Source organism: Molothrus ater, chromosome 15, assembly GCF_012460135.2.
Source record: "Molothrus ater isolate BHLD 08-10-18 breed brown headed cowbird chromosome 15, BPBGC_Mater_1.1, whole genome shotgun sequence".
Lineage (NCBI taxonomy): Eukaryota > Metazoa > Chordata > Aves > Passeriformes > Icteridae > Molothrus > Molothrus ater.
In genome coordinates this window covers 7112677-7137253 of record NC_050492.2, presented here as the reverse complement: position 1 = coordinate 7137253, position 24577 = coordinate 7112677, and the positions used below count along the sequence as shown (strand labels likewise).

General features: G+C 37.8%; 1 protein-coding gene across 2 annotated transcripts in view; it reads right to left on the bottom strand.

Annotated features, from left to right (window-relative positions):
- Positions 1–7312: 7312 nt before the first annotated feature.
- Positions 7313–24577, bottom strand: part of GABRB2 (gamma-aminobutyric acid type A receptor subunit beta2) — a 137648-nt gene continuing 120383 nt past the window's right edge. Inside the window, exons 11-12 of one of the 2 annotated variants that reach the window (XM_036391479.2) lie at positions 17309–17359; positions 7313–13614 (exon numbers count right to left, since the gene is read on the bottom strand). In XM_036391479.2, the coding sequence (XP_036247372.1) occupies positions 13267–13614; positions 17309–17359 (399 nt within the window). In that variant the 3' untranslated portion in view covers positions 7313–13266. The remainder of the gene's footprint in view (positions 13615–17308; positions 17360–24577) is intronic. The other variant, XM_036391482.2, reaches the window with a different exon arrangement.

Genomic DNA, 24577 nt, shown 5'->3' with positions numbered 1-24577 from the left:
ATAATATAGTATCATAAAATAATAAATTAGCCTTCTGAGAACATGGACTCATCATTCCTTTCTTCGTCTGGGGGCAATGCAAGTACAATAGCCTGGTCTCCCTCTGAAGGTCCAGTGGTGGTTATTGAGCTCTTGTCCTCCGGGAATCCAGCAGGTAAAGGCTGCCTGTGGTGCTCCAAACCTCAGATTGTATCCAGGCAGGAATGCTTGGCTCCTCCCCCTGGGAGGAGCATCTCCCAGTGGGATGATGGAACTCTGTGAGAGATGCAGTGAGACTTGATGGCCCATTGGTGCTCCTGGACCCCAGAGGGAGTTATCAGGCATGAGATAAGGAGCACTGCCCCGTCTGTTTTAACAACTTATGAAGACGGTGACAGAACACACTCTTGTGGTTACATCTTACACCGTAACCTAAGACACTGTCCAAGAGTGAGAATGAAGTTCATGGCCCAGAAGAGTTCATTATCACAGCACATCAGTTCCATGCTTTTCAGGGCCAGTGGATGCCATGCCATTTTCTCAGGACAAAAATGAATTGAAGTGAATTGAACAGAACAGAATCCTTCAGTTAGAAGGGACCTACAGCAATCATCTAGGCCAACTTCTTAGACTGTGTGCAACCACTCAGGGCCAAGGAGATATTTTTGCCCTAAAAGGAATAAAATTGTTAGTCATCATTTTTGACCATTGTAAGGTGATTTAGAAAACATCAAACCAAAAAATTTTCAAATTTTCTTGCCTCTTTTCTACCCTATGTTCATTTATATATTTCTATGGTGTGGACTATATTATCAACTATTTAACTGGCAAGAAGCCATATCAATTAATACCATAAATGTCTTATTCTATATTTTTTTTATTATAAATAAATTTTATGGCAGAATTCCTGTGGACATCTTGTAGATAATGATTTATAGTACATAGTGTCCTGAAGGCATTTTAAGAGTTATTCTGCTCCCTTTCTCCCCTCTAAGAGGGTGAAAATTTAACAGGGAATCAGAGAGTTATATTTGATTTTAAAAATGTTGTTAAAAACAGGGTGGAATTTGAAGGATTCTTATTCTCATAAAAAAAAGGCAAAAAAGCTTTTAAAATTGTCTCATAGGGCACATTTGAAAAGTATACAAGTAAACTGCCATTATCTGTATGTTAGGATAACTTGTGCTTTAGTGTCTTTTCTGTCTATTTGCTGTGCAAACTGCTTAGGAGCAGAGGAAACCATAAGCTCCAGGAGCCAATCTGCCACTGTTGTCTGTTTATGTAGTCTGATAGAATTTACATGGGCTGGCAGAAAATTTGCCCTTTGCATGCTTTGTCTCTAGGGGAATTTGGAAGTATGTCCAAGTTTTATAAAATAATGATGATCACAAAATACACCAAGCAAAAATAACAGATTTTCTAAGGTCTTTTCTAAGCAAATTAAGTCTGTGGACAAACAGAAAAGAACAGATAATTCCTTAAAAGAAAAGGAAAACCAACCCATTTATGCATCAAAGTTAAAGTGGGTCACTCTGCAACATAAAGCACATTTTTAGTGGATATAAATTTAGCAGCTCTCTGCAGCATTATGCATGACAGCTGTCTTGTGATATTTCAAGTATAGAACAGGTCCCTGGAGACACCATGTAATTTATAATGGACTAACCATAATGAACCATAGCAGCCAGAAAAGGAGCTGGTTCCAACGAAATAAGGAATGTTGGTTTACTTGTCTTATAGGAGCATCATGTTGAAGATCTCACTTATCTGGGATCAGACAGGAGCAGTGGGGAGGTCAGTTTATTGGTCACTAGAAAGGAAAAAACCAAAACAGAAAATCTCCTGTTTGTCTGGAGTATGAACTTAAAATAAAGAAAACAAATACAAAGGATCACAATACACTTTTCCAGCAGACTAATAACTAGCAACCCTTTTCTCCAAGTGCACAGCAAATGCCTTTCTGCTGTTTGTGCTGGCAGAGCTTTATCATAATTGGTGCAGTAACAAAATCCAGGGATACCTGCAGGGCCAAGGGCTCTGCCTTCCTCAGCTGTGCTGCACATTAATTAGGCCCCAGCTGTCTACAAAGGCACTCTTTATTTGTGATGTATCTGTTACTCCATTTTTTCACAGGGTCCTTGCAGGTAGGCTGAGGGTGTCTATTTGTTCTGTTCATGGCTACCAGGGACTGATACCCAACAACCTGCACAGAGTGTGGGACATGGTAAACAGATTAAAGGTGCTCTTTTCCAAAACATAAGGGGATATTTAGCATGTCCGTTCACTGCAGTGATCTGTAGACCTTGTAATTAATGAAAATTTAGTTTTTCAAGGCCTGGAAACTTCATTTCTATATCCTAACTTCTTACAAGACTTTGATGACATGAGAAATTATTAAAGATATTGTTAATGTGATGAGAGTTTCACTTAACATTTTCCCATTCTGTCACTTTTTCCTTCAAAATAAGAGTAACAAAGTGCTCTAGTTACATAACACTTTGCAATTATCAATTAATTATATAATTAAGGCACAGGTATAACAATACTACTGATGTGATAGTTAACATCTAATTCAACTGTAGTGGAGGTAAAGCAGAGAAGGGGGATGCCACATGGGAGGCAAACCTGAGGCAAGTCCCAATCTGACAGCAGGCTTGCTGTCTATCAAACAAATGTTTTTGGAAATCCCAGAAGTCCTTTCCAAATTCACATTATGCAAAAGCTTTGGTAATCCTAATTTAATTCCTCATAGCAAAGTGTCAATTCCTGCACACAATTGTCATCCTGTTCCAGAGCTGGGTCTCAAACATAGAATCCTGCAAGAGACATTCAGTGTCTGCTAAAGAATGATGCAGGGGCATTACAGTTTGACTTCTTCTATTTTCCAATGTCCATATCATTCTGTTTCATTAGAATGACAATAAGTCTCTTTAATTCTTGCAGAAATGAGCAAAGCCAACTCTCAGCAGTGTACAGATTTTGCATAAGTTGTTGTTTCTATTTCAACAATACACGTGAGTGCTTGCAATATCTAGGCAAAGCATTTTCAATTACAGGGCAACAGATTTGACTTGTTATCTCAGTTTTTAAAGGAGAAAGTTCTTCCCTCCCCTCCTCCACTGATACAATGGCTAAAATATTTCTCAGAGTGTGCACAATCATGGAATGGGTGCTTAACACGTTTGGAAATCCTTTGGGCAGAGTAAAGGGAGCAGGATTTGGTATTTGCTCTCAAGTATTGTCAAATGCAAAATACACATCTAGGGAAAACGTAAGGACTTGGATGCTGGACATCCTTTCCTTTCATCAACACCAGGAGCTATTATCTCATATCACTTTCCTGGAAGCAGTCTTAAATGGGCAAACCCAGGTGATGGATGGCTGGGCTGCAGTTAAAAGACAGGCAACCACGTTCTGCCAGAGGAGCAGGCAGTATTTACTCTAAAATCTTACAGCACGAGAGAGGAAACAGCCTTTACTTTCCATCTGCCTTTCCTTCCCATTTTTATGTTTGTTCCTTTTGTCTGGACCCCATAGAAAGATTTGCCCCTGCCTCTTTTTCTCATCCTTAACTAGTTTGAATGTCAAACCTTCTCAGTAATCACATTGCTTTGGGTGGTAATGAAGGCAAATAAATAATGCTTAACCTTTCTTAAAGAGATCTAGAGACCCTTCCAAAACCAATTAAGGCTTATTTTTTTGCTGGAATTAGCCAAAGTCATCACACTAAATTTCCAAACTTGTCTAAGAAAAAAGCCATTAAAATTAAGGCTGGGAAAGGAGAAAGAAAAATCTTGTCCTTCCTACAGTCTTAAAACCTTCTAATTTTAAAGTGTGTTATGAGTGGGAGAAAAAAGAAGAACATAAATTAGGTGATGCATGTTGCACTTCATGGCTGCTTGAGAGAATGGGAGGGAATTTGCTGGATTTCACCACACTGGTTTTTTTGGTCTTTTTTTTGTTTGTTTGTTTGTTTTGGTGGTGTTTTTTTTTTTTTTCCTTTTCTTTTTGTTGTTGTTGATGTTGTTTTGGGGTTTTTCCCCCTTTTTTTCTGTCCAGCAATTTTTTCCTGTCTATTTGGCACATATTTCCAATTCAGATATCTTTTGAATGATGACTAACAGCAGCAATAAAAAAGCCTTGATTTTTCATAACCTAAAACAGAGAAGCACATCAAAAGCAATCCAATTTGTCTGCAAATCTTGCAGATAAATCTTGCTGTCCTGACATGTAGGTTTTGATCTGTTTATTATCCACATTGCTTCTCCTGTCAATGTCTTCTCACCTGAAGAAACAATTTCTTGGCATGACGTGGAAGTGGGAATATCACCCTCAGCAATGGAACTGCACTGACCCTAGCATGACCACAGCAGCTTTTGTGCTGTGGGTTTATCACCCACCTCTTGCCCTTTTTGCTGCTGTCAAAGAGGGTATGACAGGACTTCATCCCCTGTCTCCTGCATGACACTGCACTCCTGTGCTTCCTGTGATGTCTCTTCACAGCACCTTCTCAAGCATCAATGCCATGAAATTTCAACAAAGGGCTGAAGATTAAAGACTGCCATGATCAGTGAGACCCTTCAGAAAAGGGAACGTTTAACAAGGACATCTCAAAGGTCACAGTTCAGTTTCATGTGGGCTTAGAAAGCAGCAGATTTCAGATGTATCAACCAAGCTGAGAAATCTGAGTACCTGTGACCATAAATACTCACAGTTACACCGAGCTCTACTCAAGTTCCATCTCAAAACAAAACAGCACCAAAACCAAAAATGTGCAGTTTACATGATTTAGTTTTTAAAGCATTTTAAAGGGAACTTAAAATAGCTGGATTTCCTTGGCTATATTTTTTTCCAAAAAAGAGAAAACTTAAAAAAAAGTGGTCTCAGCTGGAAGTATGCCTCTAGCCATTAGAGTGCCAAAATGAATGCAGTGTGTCAGCTGTGACAATCTGTCAGAAAGAGAGAAAGAAAAATACTTTTGCTCCAAGAATAAGAGGTGTTCAAAAGTTTTGCCCTTACACTGAAACAAGCACTCCCCCTCTCCCCAAAAACCTGGCCCAGAGCCTCAGGCCCAGGGAAGCACATCTCCCTTTATACAATCAATTTTCATCACCTGAATAGACAACCCACATTTCTTGACATAGCCATCATTTTTTTAAAAAACATATCCCTTGATTAGACTCATATGAACACCATAATAAATGAGTCATTCCAGATATCCCTCAAGAACAACAAGCATTATGGATTAATAATGTCATACTGCTCATTAATTTTGATAACCACAGAATTTATGTCAGTGAACATGCTTGCTATGTAGTTATAATGTTGCATTTATTTATATGCAGCACTTACAATGTGTTAGATGCCAGTTCCCATTATTTCACTGTTTCACAGCCATTCAGTATTTGACAGATGCATAATTTCATTCTTTAAAATACTCATTTTCCTTTTATAAGTTAGGAACTGTGATGTTAGATAATTTCTCTCATGTTTTGTTAATTTTAGATTATCAAGATATATTCAACAGTGCAATTTACCCATAAGAAGTCACTATTAAGGTTTCTAATTTGCAATCCAGTAAATTGAATGAAGGAGAGGCCATGTCATGAAGTGCTAAAACTCAGAGTAAAGGAAATAAATTATTCAAATACCCTATAGTACTAGCCTTCTTTTTGTGCCAGTTGATTTGATATAACTCCTGTTAGGATGGGATAATCAAATGCATTTATAAACCCAGACAAGTGAAATAGACATTTTTGATTTGGAAATGATACTCACCAACTAATATAAATATTTATAGTCTCTGAAATCATGAACCAGTCTCAAAGTATAAATACTTGCTTCCTATCTTGTAATAATCCTGAAAATAAGGGGCAAGAGTATATCACAAGAGTTGTAATAAAACAAATGTGCTGACATTTCAGTCTTTTTTCAGAACTCATCTCTCCTTTTCAGAAGCTTCAGAGGAAGATGTGGTATTTTAAACAGTGAGAGAAGAAGTCTTATTTGAGCTTTCCTTAACAGTCTGGAACACTTTACTTCTCATGTTCTGTGTCTCCTGACACAGAGTCAGCATCCTGCACCCAGCAGCTCCTCACCTCAGTACCATCTCTAAGGCTCAAGGCTTCCCATCTTCACTCTCTGCAGAGCTGAGTCTTTCATCCACAGAAAAGACAGACAGAACAGATCAATCATTAAAGCAGTGCTGTTGTGGGGCTGGTACAGGGAATAGCCAGGTGGACAACTTCAAAAGGAATTACCAACTGCTGTCTGCATTTCCAGACAAAGATGAGAAATTGGCAGTTTTAGCCTTTGGCAGCCTTTTGTCTGATGGCCATTTGTTCCCTTTTCTGGTGCTCCATCTGCTCCCCCTGAAAAGAATCAACTGCAGGAATGTGCAGCTACAGCTACCAATGAACACCCTGTAGTATCCCCCTTGTAGTAATGCTTGGGGTTTGGAAACACAGCTATGGACTTCCTTTTATTAGAGCTGGGACAGCAGACAACAAGAAAATCCAATAGACACAAACTGCTCACCCAGCACAGCCAGCAAACAGGTGTAAGTCTGCAGTATATCTAAGGCTCAAGATTCCACTAAGACAGAAAGAAGCAGCAAAACCAGACCTGGATTAGTGGACATTTTACTTCTTTGGAGCACAATGAGAGACCCAGATTCTAATCTCTGTCCAAAGCAGTCAGAGCCTCTCATGACCATGCCTGACTGCTCTCTCCTCTGCTCGTCTTGAATTGTTCTTCAACTGAACCACTCAAACAGGAAAATCTAAATCCACCATCCTGAAAAGGACAGAAATTTGTCATCCAGAATCTGTCATGTTTGACCCTAAGTAGGAAGAGGAAGGAATGAAACTTGGGACTTCCATATCTGAAGTCCACAAATTCAGAGTTAAGACCATTCACTGTAATAGGAAATATCATCCCCCTGCAAACAAACCCTTCCATATTTCTGTAAGGGGGACACCAGCAACTCACCATCAGCAACAGCTGCACAAGAGTTGACTCTGAGGAGGTGGTGCTGAACCTCTGGGATTTCTCAGCTGTTCCCCCTGCTCTGAGCCTTTCCTCACTGACCAGCACCAGGCTTCTCACTGCACATTGCTTACACTCCCCAGACACTCCAGTCTCCCGACGGGCTGCACAGGCAAATTAACACCACGATATGGTTCCCCCTTCCATCCTACACCTACATTTCAGGTGCCTCAACACCCAACTTCTGAGTCCCTTTCTGGCCCAAACTCAGAGTTATTCACTTCAGATTAGAACTGAAATCTGCAGCTTTGAGAAAAGAGCCTGCTCAACATAACACAACTACATGTACATATTTTAGGTTTTCTTTATTTATATTTTTAAATTCAAGAATTACACACTAGCCAACATTATTATATATTTACATGCTGAAACTGGCTGCAATAATTTTAAATTCAAGAAAATATCTCTTATGTGCTACTCATTTACAATCATCATTTTACTACCTCATAAATCCCAGAGGTTAGCAGTCCTTTTGAGAAAGACATGAAGATCTGATGCAATGATATCCACTAGTATTTTGCATTTTCTAGCCATTGGAAAATGTGCATTATGTGCATATAAGAAAGGCTACAAGGTCATTAGTAAGGCTGATGATTACTACATTATGAAATAAATAGTACTAAGTAAAAGATAACTCAGAACTGTGCAAAGACAGTACTAACAGAACCATTTAAACACCCATGCCAATAAAAACGTGATAGAAGTCAAATCATAGGCAGTTTGTCAGAATTAATCATGTTTCAAATGTTCTTTTTGTCTTGAACTGAAAGTAACAGGACAGACCATGAACCATACAGCCTGGTGAGTATCTGCCAAATGACAGGAACAGTGAAAACATACAAAATGCTATCAAATTGGAATAGATGACCTCATGTCTGAAAAACATTAAAAAAATACAACCCTTAGTATGAAAGTAGAGGTGAGATTTTTCATCATTTAAGTTTCATTTTTTTGTCAAAGCACTTACAAAGAAAATAATTTTATATTTATGAAATGCTAGTGTTGCATATTCTTGTAGAGATTATCTATTTCAATTTTATATAATGGATATTTAAATTCTTAGTATTTTTACAAAGTAGAATAGGGCAGTCTTTTTGATCAACAACATTCCATTTGCTTCTTAAAAATTTAGACAAAGTTCCTAGTGCATTTTACTAAGCTTTACCTTTGGTGTTAAGCAGTGACTTTTTAGATTTCCCTTTTAAACAATTTCTGGAGTGAAGATTCTTTGGCTTTGGGGGACTATGCTATCTAACGACAGTCAAACATCCTGTGGTTTTTGTTTTTTTTTTTTTCTTAAAGAAAAATATAAGCCTACTATTAAATACCATAAGAGACAGATTTCAGAATCAGACAGATGCAATATGCAGGCTTCTGTAATGAAATCGCCGACAGCTGAGTTCTCACTTACCTGGACACCTTCCCCTCTCCACTCACTGGAGCAACACCAAGGTGCCTTATGGTAGGTGAAAACCAGGCCCTGTTAGTTTTGGCTAGTCTGAGTACTGAGTGTGGCCTGAACATTTTAACCATACAAAACAATCAGCTGTGCCAGCAGGAACGTTGCCACGGTGGCTATTTTACACTACAGCACTTCCTGTACTATTTTATATCTGGAGTCCAAATCTGTTTATGCAAAAGGGTGTTTAAATTACTCTGCTAGAGCACTGCAATTATTGTACTTAGTAAAAAAAAGTCACTAAACAAATACTGTATCTATTGACTGCTCATTTACAGCTTATTTAATTATTTACATAATTTTAGGACACATTAACCTAAACCATAAGTAGAATTAGCTTTTTGCCTTACCATAAAGTACAAATTAGAAGTTAAAAATGTTTAAGAAATCTGATAATATTTACACACGTTCAGCTTAAGTTATGGTTGCTCACATCGTATGTTCTATGTACACATAGCAAAATGTTTTGATCACTACTGATATAGTATTGTACCCTGGCCATCCCACCCTAGATTATTTTCTAGAAATAGTTACTATTTTTGCCTTTTTTTTTTTCTTGGTTCCCTAAGGAATTTGTTGGTTTTGAAAACTTACTAGTGGACAATGCTGTTATAAAAAGAGAGAGAAGAAATAGGCAAGCAATGTGAGGACTAGTCTAATTCCAGATGCAAGGAGGTACAGTACTATCATCATGTCAAACGGTGCAATACTCCATACGAATCATAAGCATTGATCTGCTGATATAGAAATGCCCAGTTACCCTGTAGAGTTAGTTGTTTGGTTTTTTTTTCTAAATACATTACTCTTTTTTTTTTTCTCAAAAATATATTCATACACTGGTTGATGATAGAAACAAAACTATTATTAGCTTATTCCTTTAACACACCAACATGTGAATGTGTGTGCATATATATATATATATACTCAGCACGTGTATATATACACACATATGTCCATACAGACATTTGGGGGTACGTCCATATGCACATACAGTTGGAAAATGTTTCACATCTGTTCACTTATGTTTAGCACTGTGTTATAGGATTGGAACACAGTCTAATATTTATAGTGAAAATAAATTGAGGCTCAATTTTAATGCACGTTTTTCTGAAATAAATAGGATATTTTCCCCAGGTATAAGACCACCACTTATTTTCTCAATGCATTGTGCTTTTGTACCTTACAGATTTTATGTCTTTTTTTTTTTATTCGAATGTAAGAACTCTCTGAAGACCTCTGCCACATGCTGTTATCTAGGACTCTTGTTTTCCTCCTGGGAATGAGAAAAGAAATGGTCACAATGTCATTGCTTGAGTCTTTCTTCCCAGTCATTGAACTGCGATAGGATAGAACATAACATTCCTTATGCAAACACAGAAATATGTTGCATGAATTTTCAGTTCTGAAAATGTGTATCATACTTACTAGCAGTCATGTACAGTATATATTTACAGATTGATCTCAAAGATTTCATTAAAACTGTGCCATGTTATAGTCATAATTCCCCCATGAATTTCGCAAAGATGAAAAACACCTTAATTGCTGGCTATTATGTCTAATAGAACAATAAAATGTGCAACTATAATTATATTACAAGTTTTTATCTAAATTATTAACTTTGCTATTTTGTTTATTGAAACCAACAACAATTAACACGATTAAAAAGATCTAGAATATTTATTTTCGGTCAATTCTAAAGTAAAAGCAAATTTATTCTAGTTTACCTGGAGGGTAGCACACATAGCAAACCCCGTGTCTCATGTCTGTTGGCATCATTTCCCACTTTCACTCAAGTATCTCAGGAGTAAGTGCTTACCTGGGGCTCGAGTTATGCTTTTTCCTTGATAGTGCCTCACCAGCCATCTCACCCCCATCTTTTTATATCACAGTGTTAAGCCTTAGTACAAAATGGTAGAATCTTTCTCTATCACTAATTTTATACATCACGTTAATAGCCAGAAGAACATAGTAAAAGCAAAAGTGCTCTTTCCCCACAGATAATTTATCTTTCCTAGTGACACCTGAGCAGAAACCAAACATTTTCTTTCACTCTCTGAATAGCAATATCAGAGAGTATTATGGCTTGTACTGTAACTTCAGAAAAGTGAATGTGCAGTTCCAGGATTCGATCTCTGTGATTTTTGTAATAGCTGAAGCAGTTACCAATGCAGAGAGTCAACATATTCCCTGTAAGGTTTTATATTTGATGTGTATCAACCACAGAAAGGCTGCGAGCTCCCTGCAGTCACACTCTGCTTCTATGAAACAATAAAAGGAGCTGTCAGCAATTTCTGAAATGAAAGAAAAGCTTGTACAGTAGAATACCATAAGACTGCTTTCATTTAGGATAATTAATATAATTTTCAAAGAACAGACTTTGAGGAGAAATATTGGATTTTGATATGCTCCATTTCTTAAAATTGGGAAAAAAATAATCCAACATGACTCATACCTATCAGCTGAAATCCCAAGTGCATCTACAAAGGTTATTGCGTTATGCATGAAATGCAGTCACAAATTTACTATGTGAACAAAGACCATAATTTTCACTGGGAAAGTTAATCACATCAGGGAAACCTATCTCTACATATTGCAGAGTCTGAGCCTGGAGGCAGTGTGTGAATGTACACAACTTCCTGGCAGGTAGGGTGTATTGCAAATCCCATCCCAGGCTCTGAAACTATACTTTCTTATTTGAACCAGAAATAAGCATATGAAGTGCTCAAAAAAAAAAGTGTGAATATTTGCCTATTAGTTCTCAGAACTTCTCTTCCTATTAGTGTCATTTACTATCAAATGGGGGGAGAGGAAGGGGAATCAAAAATAAAACCACAGAACCTTGTAAGAAAATTACTCTTTTGAAGAACAAAAAAATTAAAAAATATATTTTATGAAAAATATTCTAAAGAGTTTTTTTTAGTACCCTGAAAAAAACATTTATACTCTCTAGTCTCTTTCAAAAATTTGTACACAGATGAGAGGTAGTATGGATGCAACAGATGTGGCTTTTGCTTCTTGAAAGATTGTGTCAAACAATATTGGGGATCTCATCTAGTAAAAGCCATCAAGAATTTTACTTTTTATACAGATCTTATGATTGCTGTTTTCATTACAAAACGAGTTCCACAGTGGAATAAGTGACAAAAAATTTTGTCTAATTTTTTTTTCTACTATATATTTTGCTATTTTGTAAAAATAAAGCTCAGTGGAATGAAAAAAATCTCAACCTTTTAATTCAAGAAGCTTCCCAAAGAAAACCAGAAATTTTCTAGTTTTTCAATGGAAATCACCCTAAAGCAGGAAACATTCAACAGTGTACTTAAACTCTTAAAGTGACTGCTATGAATTTCTTTCCTTTAGAACAGTGCATTAAGGAAAGCAAAAAGTGAAATGTTATTGCCTAATCCAGACTGAGAAAACACCCTGTCAGTACCTCTTGTACAGAAATAGATATGCTCAGATCCTAACTGCTGAAAGAGGTACAGAACCTTTAACCAACAGCAGGAAGCATAATGCTGGAAAGATGAAAACCTGGAAGGAATCACACAACTCCACACGACTATTTCAGATTAAGGTGTGTACAACTGAGAACATTCACCTGCACTGTGTTTGTGTATATGTGTGTGTATATATGTATGTGTGTATGTATATATATATATATATACGTGTGTATGTGTATATATATATATACGTGTGTATGTGTATATATATATATACGTGTGTATGTATATATATATATACGTGTGTATGTATATATATATACGTGTGTATGTATATATATATACGTGTGTATGTATATATATATATATATATATATATACACACACACATTTATGTATATGTAGCCCCCTGTCTCCCTGCCCCTGCACTTTGTAATTGCTCTCTCACTCTCTCTGCCCTGGAGAAAGGCAGGGCACCACTGGCTTCCTTCAGCCATCTACAGAATTACTATTTGGGCAATGAATTTTGGCACTTTGGACAGACTCCCTTTCCTCAACACAACCCAGCAGCATCTACCCATTCAGTGCTGTTGCATTTTTATACTGTCCCCACATTTCTCTATTGATCCCAAACACAGTCACTATGACTGAGCATAGGTTCTCTCTTTAAAATACAAACAAACTAGTGCTTCTTGCTTCAGCTTCTGTGCAAACACCCAACCCCAATATCATCAGTCAAAGGTTCAGCTCTCTCAATAAATAAAAGGAAATACCTGAATGTGGTTGGGAAACCTCTGACCATCATCATCTTGGAAAGATGATAGGCACTACTTGTTTTCAAGTTTACACATTTAAAAAGTAAAGTGTATGTGTTTCATAAGCATGATATCTTAGTACACTCTCTTAAGTGTATATGCATGCCTTGGATATGCACTTTCCCTAGAATGGCATGTACTGCTGTTGAAATTAATACTTGTTTCTCAAATGCTGCTCTATAATTTGTACCACTAAACTCAAATGGCCATTGGGAAAAAAAAAAGAAAAAAAAAAAAAAGAGTGAGGGACAATGAGACAAAAGTGATTTTCAAAACGCAATTTGCCTTTACACTCAAAATGCACTTATATTTTGATAAGGGGATATGTCCATACTGCAACGTAACATATGTATGGTTTAGCAGATACAACCAAAACATTATAAAAACAGACCATAGAGTGGGCCAGCAACTAAGGTGTTTTAAAATAACTTTTTGTCCTGAATAGAATTTTTCCAAGTCCCACTTTTGGCTGTACAACTGATTCGAAGAGAAAATCCAGTTCTTTCTTCCTGCGTGGCTTTGTTTCTTAGTTCACATAGTAAAGCCAATAGACGATGTTGAAGAAGGAAAAAACCACGGGGAAGAAGATGCGGGACCATCGATCTATGGCATTGACATCAGTCAAGTCAGGGATGGTGATTTTCAGCTGCGACGCGCGCCTCCGTAGCCGGCTCTTCTTCTGTGCCACGTGCCGCTCCAGCGCGTTGCGGCCGAAGCTGTGCCGGGGCAGGCCGGCCTTGCGGTACTGGATGCTCGAGGTGTCGTAGGCCAGCATTGTGCTCCTAGGGTCCCCAAGCCCCATCACAGCCTCAGAGGCAGCCATCTCGTTTTTAATTTCCAGCGTGCTCAACAAGATGTTTTCGTGTGGGTCCATCTGTAAAAAAAATAAGGCGGCGGATTTAGCAGGAGGGAAAGGAAGCCCGGTCAGCTGCAAAATGAAGCCATGCTGGTAAGGGCCATATCTAGCATTGCTAATTGATTGGATGTCAGCCTGAAAGACTCTAAGCATAGCTGTGATTATATTTATTATTATTTATTTGTGACCTCAAGGAGAAATAGGGCCAGTATTTTATAATGCAATAAATGGCATTTCCCTGGACCCAATTCTCAGCAAGCACAAGCAATACCTGGGAACAGAGAACACACTCAGCTCCTGAAAGTGGCATTCTGTCACTGAGGAGGACATCTGGGGCAAATATTGAAATTTTCAGGGGTTTTGGAAGGAAATCCAATGGGAAAAGATCTGCTTTGTTTTGGTTCTTCTTCTTTCAAATGAAAGCTTTGGCTCTGACACAAACTTCCATTATTCACGAGGTCTCTCTGCCTCTATGAATGAGGTGCAAAGCACTGCACAAGAGAATGCACATTTTAGGTCCCCATATTCCAAACAGGAGTGCTGGTTACTTGGGGAAAGACAATGGCATGGTCTAGCTATAGCTATGTGGAAACTCCATGCCCCAGTACTAACAAATTTCTTCAATACAATGCATGCTGTAATAGCATGCTGCTGTAATAGCAGAGATCTGCAATTTCAAGCAAGGGAAAAGATATGCAGAATGTAATCACATCAAATGTACATTGAACAGTTGTTTCAATGGGTAGATTTAGCTGCTATGCGTTTTTTAAAGCAATTCAGTGAAAAAAAATAATAAAGCAATATTGTAGAGAAACCCCTCAGACAATCAAGAGGATTTCAAAGATAAGGAACTAACTTCCACTCTTAGGCAATCTGGAGTAGATCTGGAGTGTGGAAGTAGATTCTAAAAAGAATCCATTTATAGAAAGCAAATAAAAGTTATTTAGGCAAGTTCTAATTCTTCTCAGCCTTTTCTTTATGAGTGTATTTTGAATTGTGTGATAACAGATTATAATTAACTAAAAGTTCTTAAAAACAATAATAGCTAAAGAGAAGCTAATTAATTACATTGAATTAGTGATGGTAATGCAGATACACTCCAGGCCAAGTAAGAGAAAAAACTGTCCCAGAGCTCCTTTAAGAATAACTCAGCCACATTATTAATTTATCATGTACAGAATATATTCTATGATTATTACTCAAAGTACAAAAACTGTGACCTTTGTGGATTTCTAAACAACAACAGGGTATTAGTATTTTCTGTAATATTTAGAAACTACCTCTCAGCAGCATGTACCACCCTGCACTGCTCATTGCAGGCTGATTAACCATTATTAAACCCCCTATATAATATTTACCATGGCAAGATGAGAGAACTGGGTTCAACCAGTTGCTTTTTGGTAGCACCCTCTGCCCAGTGTTCTGAACTGAGAAGTCAGACACTCACAAAGGTACTTTGGACCTACTGAAACACTGTCATTTGAGTGATTACATCTGTTCAAGTGATGCACAAAACCTAGTGTTGCTGAGATGACAGATTTCCCTCTCTCTCTTTCCCTCCCCCAATCTGTGTGAGTTTGCACCCCTCTAGTTTAATTATAAATCAAATGTCATGACTCAATGTGAAACAGACAAAATCTTTCTTTTCTGTTAGCTTTTCATAAGAGCCACATGATATTTATGAAATTCATAGTGTGGGAAATCAATCTTTACTTGAAAAGCCCTGGAAAAATGTGAAAGTTGAGCTGGAATTCAAGAAAAATTCCTTTAAGAGCTCAGTAGCATGATATTGAACATAGTGAGGGAGCAGTGCTTCTATCCAGGAAGGCCATCAAATCAGTTCCTGCCAGCATTGGACAGGTAATAGTAGTATTCTACTATTGCAATTGCAACAAAAGCAAATGTCTGCAAGAGCAAATCAATCTATGAAACTTCTCAAGATGGATTTAAAACATCGTTTTCTAATGAGTGTATTTATTTGGAAAATACTTTTCTGATTTCTGGGGTAAAACAAAAGGGGACTCAATTTGTTATTAGATCTCAGACCAATCATAAGACTCTCAGGGTCCTAAAAATAAAACAATTAATTGCAGGTACTTGGCATTCATTGATCCCAAAATGTCTAAAATCAGAAGAGGTAAGTTTACTACATGAGGGGTGCAAAGTCATTTGGAAACTACATTTTCTGTATTTTCATATAACCTCAAGAAAAGAAGTTTTAGTTCCAGTGACATCAGGGGAAGTTGGATATAACATCCACTAATGTAATGGGTTTACCCTTTAGCCCAGAGCCTGGGTTATTTTCACCTCAATGTTGTGCATTCTAGGATACTATTTTTGAAAATATTTTAGTGCCAACAATTTTTTTCACATCTTAAATCTTCTTAGGATGAGTCTACTTTAAGCATTTTATCCTTTTGATCTGCAATGATATTAGAAATTTGAGTGCTCTTTACATATTTGCATACATTCTATGCAGCACACATGCAAGAAAGGCTATTTTAGTCTGCTAGAGTTAGACACAAACATGTTTTAGCAGCATGATATCACTCCAGTCAACTTTTTTTCTTAATGCAGCAAAATGCTGCAGATGTCTATAATCTTGGAAGCAGTTAGTAAGATTAGTGATGCTGGGCAGAGAAAACATTCAGCAATATTCTAAACTATCTTCTAGGGAAAAATGTCGTCTTCTGTACATATCACACTCGTATCAGAGTTGAAGCACAGCATTTTTCAATATTCCAAGACTTTTTCAGAAGAAATAATGCAAAATACAGTAAATATTAGAGATGGGCGAACCTTCAAGTGTTACAATACCCAGGAAAACACCACAAAGTTCAGCTGTTTCTTGAGCACTAATGCATCTGGAATAATGAGCTACCATAAGAACAAAGGCATTTTCTCAAGATATTTTGAAGGGGGAGGGGAGGGGAGGGAGGGGAGGGGAGGGAGGGGAGGGGAAGGGAAGGGAAGGGAAGGGAAGGGAAGGGAAGGGAAGGGAAGGGAAGGGAAGGGAAGGGAAGGGAAGGGAAGGGAAGGGAAGGGAAGGGAAGGGAAGGGAAGGGAAGGGAAGGGAAGGGAAGGGAAGGGAAGGGAAGGGAAGGGAAGGGAAGGGAAGGGAAGGGAAGGGAAGGGAAGGGAAGGGAAGGGAAGGGAAGGGAAGGGAAGGGAAGGGAAGGGAAGGGAAGGGCCTCTTCAACCTTTGCCAAAAGGTTCCCCATCAAATTAGAGAGAGCTGGGACTGTTTTTTCCACCAAGCAGATTCGCCCAGCTCTAACTAAAACATGCTTTTGTAACGAAGTGACGCCTGAGATAGAATGACAGTGATCTACATTTACTGTAAACAGCACCACCCATTCAAAAGGATCCCAAAGCGCTTTACAAGCATTAGAAAGAAGAACCACTTCACTTCCCAGTGAAGCACAATCACCTCTGAGGTGAAATGTGGTGACTGACAGTGCAGAACAACACACTTTATTTTAGTCGAGGAAATGGAGAATGTTGTAGCCAATTAAAACTATGGGGTGGGTGAGTGGTGGTGGGGAATGTTGGGTAAGCAGAACAGTTACATAAATTGATATTTGCCCAGGGGCTTGGGGTTGAGATGACCACGCTATAAAAAAGTGCCATGGGATCTTTAATGACCATAACCGGTCAAGACCTGAATTTTACGTCTCTGAGGATAAAAACATTAGAAAACAATGAAAGATACCTTTGTTGAATACATTTCTGGACAATGATATGTGCCAATTATTCTTCTGTCCTGTAAGTTAATAAAATCAAGACCAGTTTCCTTAGAGATAAGGCAGCTGTTATCTTTCATTTAAAATTAAAGCACTATAGTATAATAGTAGGACAAGTAATTAAAATATATGGGGACCTCTAAGCCAACAATTAGCATAGGTACATTCTGGCTTCAGAGGTGCTATTACTGCCTTGCTGTGCTCCTCAAGGTAACATAATGTTGTGATGTAAATGTATTTTTTCCAACTGGTCATTTGACCAAGGAAGATATGATGATATGAAAACAATTATTAAAATTATTCTGGGGGGAAAGTAAGTGTAAAAGTGGTTTCAAAAGGAGGTGGAGGAAGGTTAAAAAGATCTCTTGGTGCTGAAGGATTGTTCAACCATAGAACTAGACTCTTTATGGTGAACAGGAGAGCTCAAACTTAATGGAGAAATTCCCAGGACGAGAAAGGAAGGGAGGATGAAGATGAAGAAAAAGCAGCAGCAAGTACTATGGAAATAAAAGGTGAAGGCAGAAGTGGAGGAGAAATGACCAGAGCTAAGCAACCATGCAAGATACTGGGGTTTTTATAAATCAATCTTAAATGTGAACGACAAAAGAGATGATGCAAATGATTCATTTATAGGTCCAGGTCAAACTGAAGAAAAGCTGACTCTGGAGCCTTGAAAGCGGCCATGAATTTTTTTGATGGTTTTAAACAAAGGGAATACAGAGGAAAGCATAGAATTGTTACCATTATATATTCTTCCTATTACCTAGAACTCCAAAATGATGGCTTTCTTGAGGAATTCATCTTACAATAATACATTAACAACAGTTAAATACAAGAAAATTACAACTCCCACACACATTCATTAGGAATCCTCCAAGGATGACCAGATCTCTGAAATTATTAGCTTTCAGTAAATCAGTTCCTTGGTGATTAGGGTCTGCTGCTCTGCCAAACACAGCTTTATCGTACAAGAGAAATTTATACTGATGAATTAAAAAGATACAACATTGATATTTCTCCCTTCTAATACACTGTTCATTTTCACCTGTAACCTTCAGCTACAGGCAGGAACTGTATTTTATGGTAGAGTGACTCAGAAACTGTGTATAAAATAGACAGTCGGGATGGAATTCCTGATAGAAAAACTCTTGGAAACAACACAGTTTCAAATTGAAAACTTTTTGTTAAGTAGAGCTGCCATTAGATTAAAACAAAATCTGCTGAGCTAAACCATGGAGTCTAAACTGGTACCCAGTCTATTATAAAGATTAAAACCTGAGATATAGATGTTATATGTCCTGTGAAGTGACATTCCTAAGAAGTGAAGACAGAAATAAAGATCCCTTTCTCAACGAAGACTTAGGTGACATATCTAGATATATAATTGATTTTTGTTATAGATGAAAACCTTACTATGGCAGTTTTCCACCTCTTAAAAGCTGAGGTTTGCTTGGAAAACCAGTAACATTCCATTCCTAACTAGTCACAGGGGCTCTAGCAAGATCAGATGAAAGTATGATGTGCACTTTACCTGTAGTTGGGATCTTCCACCTCATCAGCAAGGTTTGACTTACAGAATGGGAAGCACTGAGCTCTGGGGACAGCCCTGACTACACAGGCAATGTGAGGGAGGTAGACAGCTCTGTGCAAGCTGCTGCTGGGTTCACTCTGGATGAAAAAACAATTAATGATTTTCAATAGGCACCTGCCTAAAGCTACAGTGGTATTTTTGACATGATAAGCCAGTCTGCTGAGATAAAGCTATAGAAATTTATAAGACACAAATGCCTAATATTTCAAAATACCCATATGTGAAACAATATCTCTAACAATGCAACAAACACTGCATTTCCATTGTCTGTACAAAACTCAGTTTACTGCCAGTATTGCAGTTACTGTATATGAAACCAGGCTAGCATGCATTGTTATACACCTAAAATTTGGGTCAGGCTGTGAGGAGTGCAATTAGGGGACAGTAATGGGGAAGTCTTATAGTTTCAGGTTGTTTCACATGGTTTCAGATCAGAAATTTCAGAGAAACTCTGCAAATTTTATAGAAGGATTTTCTTCAGGTTCTTGACCTTTCAAAGACTAAAAGTCTAAGCACACCCTGACCCTGCAAGAAACCTGTAAGAGTTAAAGAAAAAAAATGAGGTGAGGAAAAAATGCAAGATCTGAACATGGAGCTTTAACATTGCTCTAAATAATTGTAAATCAATTTCTAGACATCCATTTTTACCTTCTGATATATGTGACTTCTTGATAATTATCTTTAGTAACCCATCAATAATTTAGTTGCAAGTATTGCAGGATTCTGGAGAAATGGTTGAAAATATAACTTCCTGTTAGTATGCATTACTTAAACATGGCATTCTGTACTTAAGGCACTGAAGAATGAGTGCCCAGATGAAATGTGAGAGGCTAAAGCATCTTTGCTTTGATGACATTTGAAAAAAGCCCATGAAATATGAGCTTGTTCAAACCTCTGCACAGAATCCAATAAGCTTGAAGTTTCTATCAATGTCTTCTCAAATACAATTTTCAGCAACAATTTTTTTACTACTGAGACATTTAGGAGGAAGCAGAGGAAGGTGATCTGGGACAGAAGATTTCTGGGGTAGCAATTAACAACAGTTAAATCCTACTGTTTCACAAAAACCAAGATGTTGGGCAGTCCAGATTTTTAGTAATACTACTCTGATTAAGTTACTGTTATTTCTTTTTTTAAATATCATCCCATTTAAGACCATACAATTAATTTTCTTGAAGATAATATAAATGAAGAACACATCAGCAAGAACCTGCGTCTTAAACTGCTCACTTCCATCTGCGACAAAATCAAATTTTCATCAAGCCTTTATAGCAATCATAAGTCTCCCATTATGGTGTCTTACAAAATACAATTTAGCAGATACATCTAGCATCAAAAATCTACTACAGGAACAGAGCAAAATTGGTTATATAAAAAAGTGTTGTGAAAGATACTAAAAAAAAGCATGGAACACACAATTATCACCACAACTTTCAAAATTTCTAGGGTATAATTTGGATATAGTTATGGTTTTGAAATATGAACTAGATGGTAAAAATAAGATTGTTAAGTTGCTCCTGTAGAACAGCATCTGTAAAATACACTAAAGATGTTATTTTTCTTGTTTGAAGCCAAATATAATGTGCAAAGAACTGCACAGCACATCCTTGTCATGAGAGTGGGTGGGCTGAACGGCAGTCTACCAGTTCCATCCGTCTGACCATGATATACTCACTTGTCAGATTCAGCCTTGTGGTTTTGGGGAACACATAATTCTTGGGCCCAGGCCAAAGACAAACATGTTCAGAGACAGCAAGAGGTCCAAGGATAAAACTCTGGAGAGAAACTGCAACTAATTCAACAACAACAACAACAAAACTAAAAGAAAGTTCCTGAGATCTTTCTATGGAAAAATCACTGAGAAGATTTTGTTACAAAGAAAAGAAAGATGAATTTCTAACATTTTATAATAATTGTCCAAATTTAAAAAGATCCAGAAAAGTATTTCATACGATCAGTTCAGTGCTGATGTAGAAGCCTGAAACAGAGACAGTTCCACAGCTGTAGATACTGCAAGGCTCAGAGGACTAGTCCTGACAATATTAAAATGAAAAGTCTTCTGCTTTAAAATTATGAAAAAAAACCCTCCAAATTTGACTAAATTAAAATGTGTTGTGTTTCAGGAAATCAATTCACCAGATTTCCCTAGCCAGACTCACCTTCTGGACTGCAGGTACATAGATTTCTTCTACTTCACTGTACATAATTTGTCTTTTTTTGTGTCTTATTTCTTCACAACTTGATCTAATGACCTAAACTGCACTAAGGGATTCTTTTATGAACTAAAAATTGTGTTCTGCTCAGGGTCACAGGCTGTAGATGCAGTACAAAAGCCAAGAGGAGAATGTGCTTTAAACAAGTGTACAGGCACTGGTCTTACATTAATTAAATATGGCATTCAAAGGAGTGCAACTGGGGAAAAAAGCCTCACACAGTTGACTTGACCTTTATTCAGATGTCATGTGGAATACCAGCACAGATCGTGGAACATCACCTTCTGACTGCTTCTGCAAAGTGCTGTGAGCTAAAACTGGAACCTCCTCAAATTTCACCCCTATCCAAGCTCTGGTTTGATAAAACATGAAGAGGCTGGCCAGACACCCTGTGCATTGCTGACTGTTTCATATGCAACTTGTTCCCTGAGATTGCATGAATGGAAATTTAGGAGAAAGGGTAAGCTTTTATAATCCATGCCTACTTTGTTACATGTCCTTCAATAAATTGCTGTGGAAGGAATACCTTCTGATCCTGGATCAACAATCAGTCCTTGTGCAGCTTTACCTGTACTGCAAACAAAAGGAAAACTCTTCTTGGAGAGAAAGAAAGAGGGTGAATTCTTTCACTGACATCTGGACAGTGGCAGCATTAGCTCCTGCAATATAGAGCAGTAAGGATTTGAGACTGAAATTTTAAGAGCTTCCTGTTGCCTTAGTGTTTTAATATCCTGTTCAGTTTATTAACCAAGTCTGTGCATATAACCAGTTTAAAAATCCTCTTTTTACCAAAAGCTTTTACATCTTGTAATGTTATATATGCTTACATGTTATATATGTTTACTCATGTTTTATATTAGAAGTACCTCCAGTCCATAGGGTATAAAGTGCCATTCTATGTAATAAGTACTGACTGGTTTTAGGTACCTTTGCAATAGTTTCTTCTCCCTGAAGATGCATTATATGATTTCTTCAGATAGAAATGAACAAATAATTGCTATGAACTGAAAAGGCCAGTGGCAAGCCAGCAGTAAATCAGTGGGGAAATAAAAGCATTAGCCAAGCCTAATTGTTTTGCAGCATTGCTTTGGAGCAAGGTCTATTATCTCAGGCCTACAGCCCTGCTAATGCATCTTCACACCACAGCCTGAAAACTGAGGAGAGTGACCTTGCCTGATTGCAGTGCACTGAAAGCCATCACAAGCTGCAAAAAGCCACAGGTACACATCAGAGCATTCCCTTTGGCTCAGGTTAACACAGTCCTTCATCTAATTCACCCTTCCTTTTCTAGAGACATCTATGAATATGACAGATTTAAAAAAAATACAAGGCTCTCCCAGTTATTCTCTAGTAAAGCGGTGAAAAGTTTGGAAGCTGTCACGGGAAATGTCAGGTAGCACAGCAGCCCCTGAACTGACTGTGCCATTTCCAAGTGTGCTGCTGGAACAGAGGGCATTTCTGGCACAATGGACTAGAAAGTTCTCAGTGTCCCTGCTCCAAGAGCCCCCATACATCAGACAGTTAATCTGAAAGCAGGCATCTGGGAAGGAGGATGCTGTGGGAGCCCCATTTCCTTGCTAGATTACAAACAGCCACTCCATCCTTAGCCTACCAGTGTAGTTGAAATAGTTAGATGTAATCACTTGTGAAACAGGTGACTGCATGCTCTTATTTCTCTCAAAGCTCTGATAATGCAATGGAGTTCCCTTAGAGTGAAAGATCTGAGGACAACTACTTAACTAGTCCAGCTAAACTCGGTCAGACTCCTTTCCTTAGTCAAAAAGCTGTAGGGAAAAAAATAGCAGCTGAGACAACTTGAAGGGGAAGAAAGTTAGCAAGTGTTTCTGAGGGCAGGTTAAGTTTCTATTTGTCATTGGCTTGCCATCTCACCTCCTTTAGCAGCCCTGTGCTAATCCAGATATAACAACAGGGGGCCAGGAGGGCAATGAATTGCAAAGACACCTTATTTGTTTAAACCTTCTTACCCTCCTAAGCCCTTCATTAACTTTTTGAGAAGGCTTCTATTGTATTCAAATCTATTAAGATGTGTTTAAACTCATTGTCATATTGACATTCCCTGTTCTTGGTACCCAAATTTTGGATGGAAAAATGCCAGTAGTCTGACAGCTTCCCTTGTTCATGATTTGCACTATGAGCAGCAATGCACTGGCCCTTTCAGGTGTGCTGACTTTTTATTACCTTATGTAATAGAAAGAGGTCTGAGTAAAGAATTACTCATTGTTTTAAAAATACACTCAGTATATTTAAAAAGGAACCTTATCTAAACATGCAGAGGTTAGCAATGTCACTTCACATTTATTTACAGAAAATGACTGAATAAATCTGCATAAACAGTTTTACAAAGCATTGCATAATATGCTGACATTTTTCCCCTCTTTCCCAGAGGGAAATTGCTGTGTTACTGCTCACAATAACCAAGTATGATTGCAAAATTAAAGGTAGTTTTATTTATGTGACTTATGTTATCATGTACTTCAGGTATATTGCCTGTGCATTGGAGCATTCTCTGTGCTTTAAGCCAAGTTGGAAGCATGTAGACTTTAATCATTACTGCAACTGCATGCAATCCAAAGCCACCTTTAGTGATGTATTTACATGTATTTTACATTATGCAGAATGTAGTGCTGCTTCCAGTGAAGTGGCAAATCAAATTATTTGAAAGAACATAGCTAAGAAATCTATATAAGGAATGTTAATATGTTAACTGTTATAAACCTAGATGATTGAGCTATAAAGAAAAAAATTAAATAATATAGAAATAACTTAAACACTACCTGAATGACATATTAGTAAGAATTAGAAGGACTAGAAATGGAAGAAAGGTGCACTAAATCATTATGTGGTAATGCCTCTGTAAGGTTTGGTATCTGAGTTGAAAAAAGGAAGTACCATATCCTGTTTGTGGGTAATGCACTAGTGAGGCAACAATAGGATATTGAAGAGACTGACCAAGACCTCCTTAAAGAGACAGATCTGTAGCTCTTCCTTTAATGAGAGTCTTCCTGTAGGAAGTGCTCCCAGTACTCACAATAAGTATCTCTGCTGCCTCTGATGCTGTGGAAGAGGATGGCACAGGGCTGCCTTTCCATGGGAATCACTCTTGTCAAACATCCAGATGGCAAGAAGCACTTCTTTACAGAGGAAGAACAGTCAGCCTTTCATTTACCATGGTCTTTAAAGTGACAGTCTTGGTTTTACCACTCTAACAAAGGTTTTCTGATCTATCCAGAATAACAAATATAGATTTAATTGATATTGAAAAGCATTTTCACCCTACTTACATCTCAAGAGTAGTCAATTCATGTACATAGTAGTTTGGATCAAATGAGTCAGAGGAGCAACTGCAGAAAAAACAGCAGTAGAATCCAATAGACAAATTGACAATTGGTCAGCTGGCTGACAGGAAATTTGGT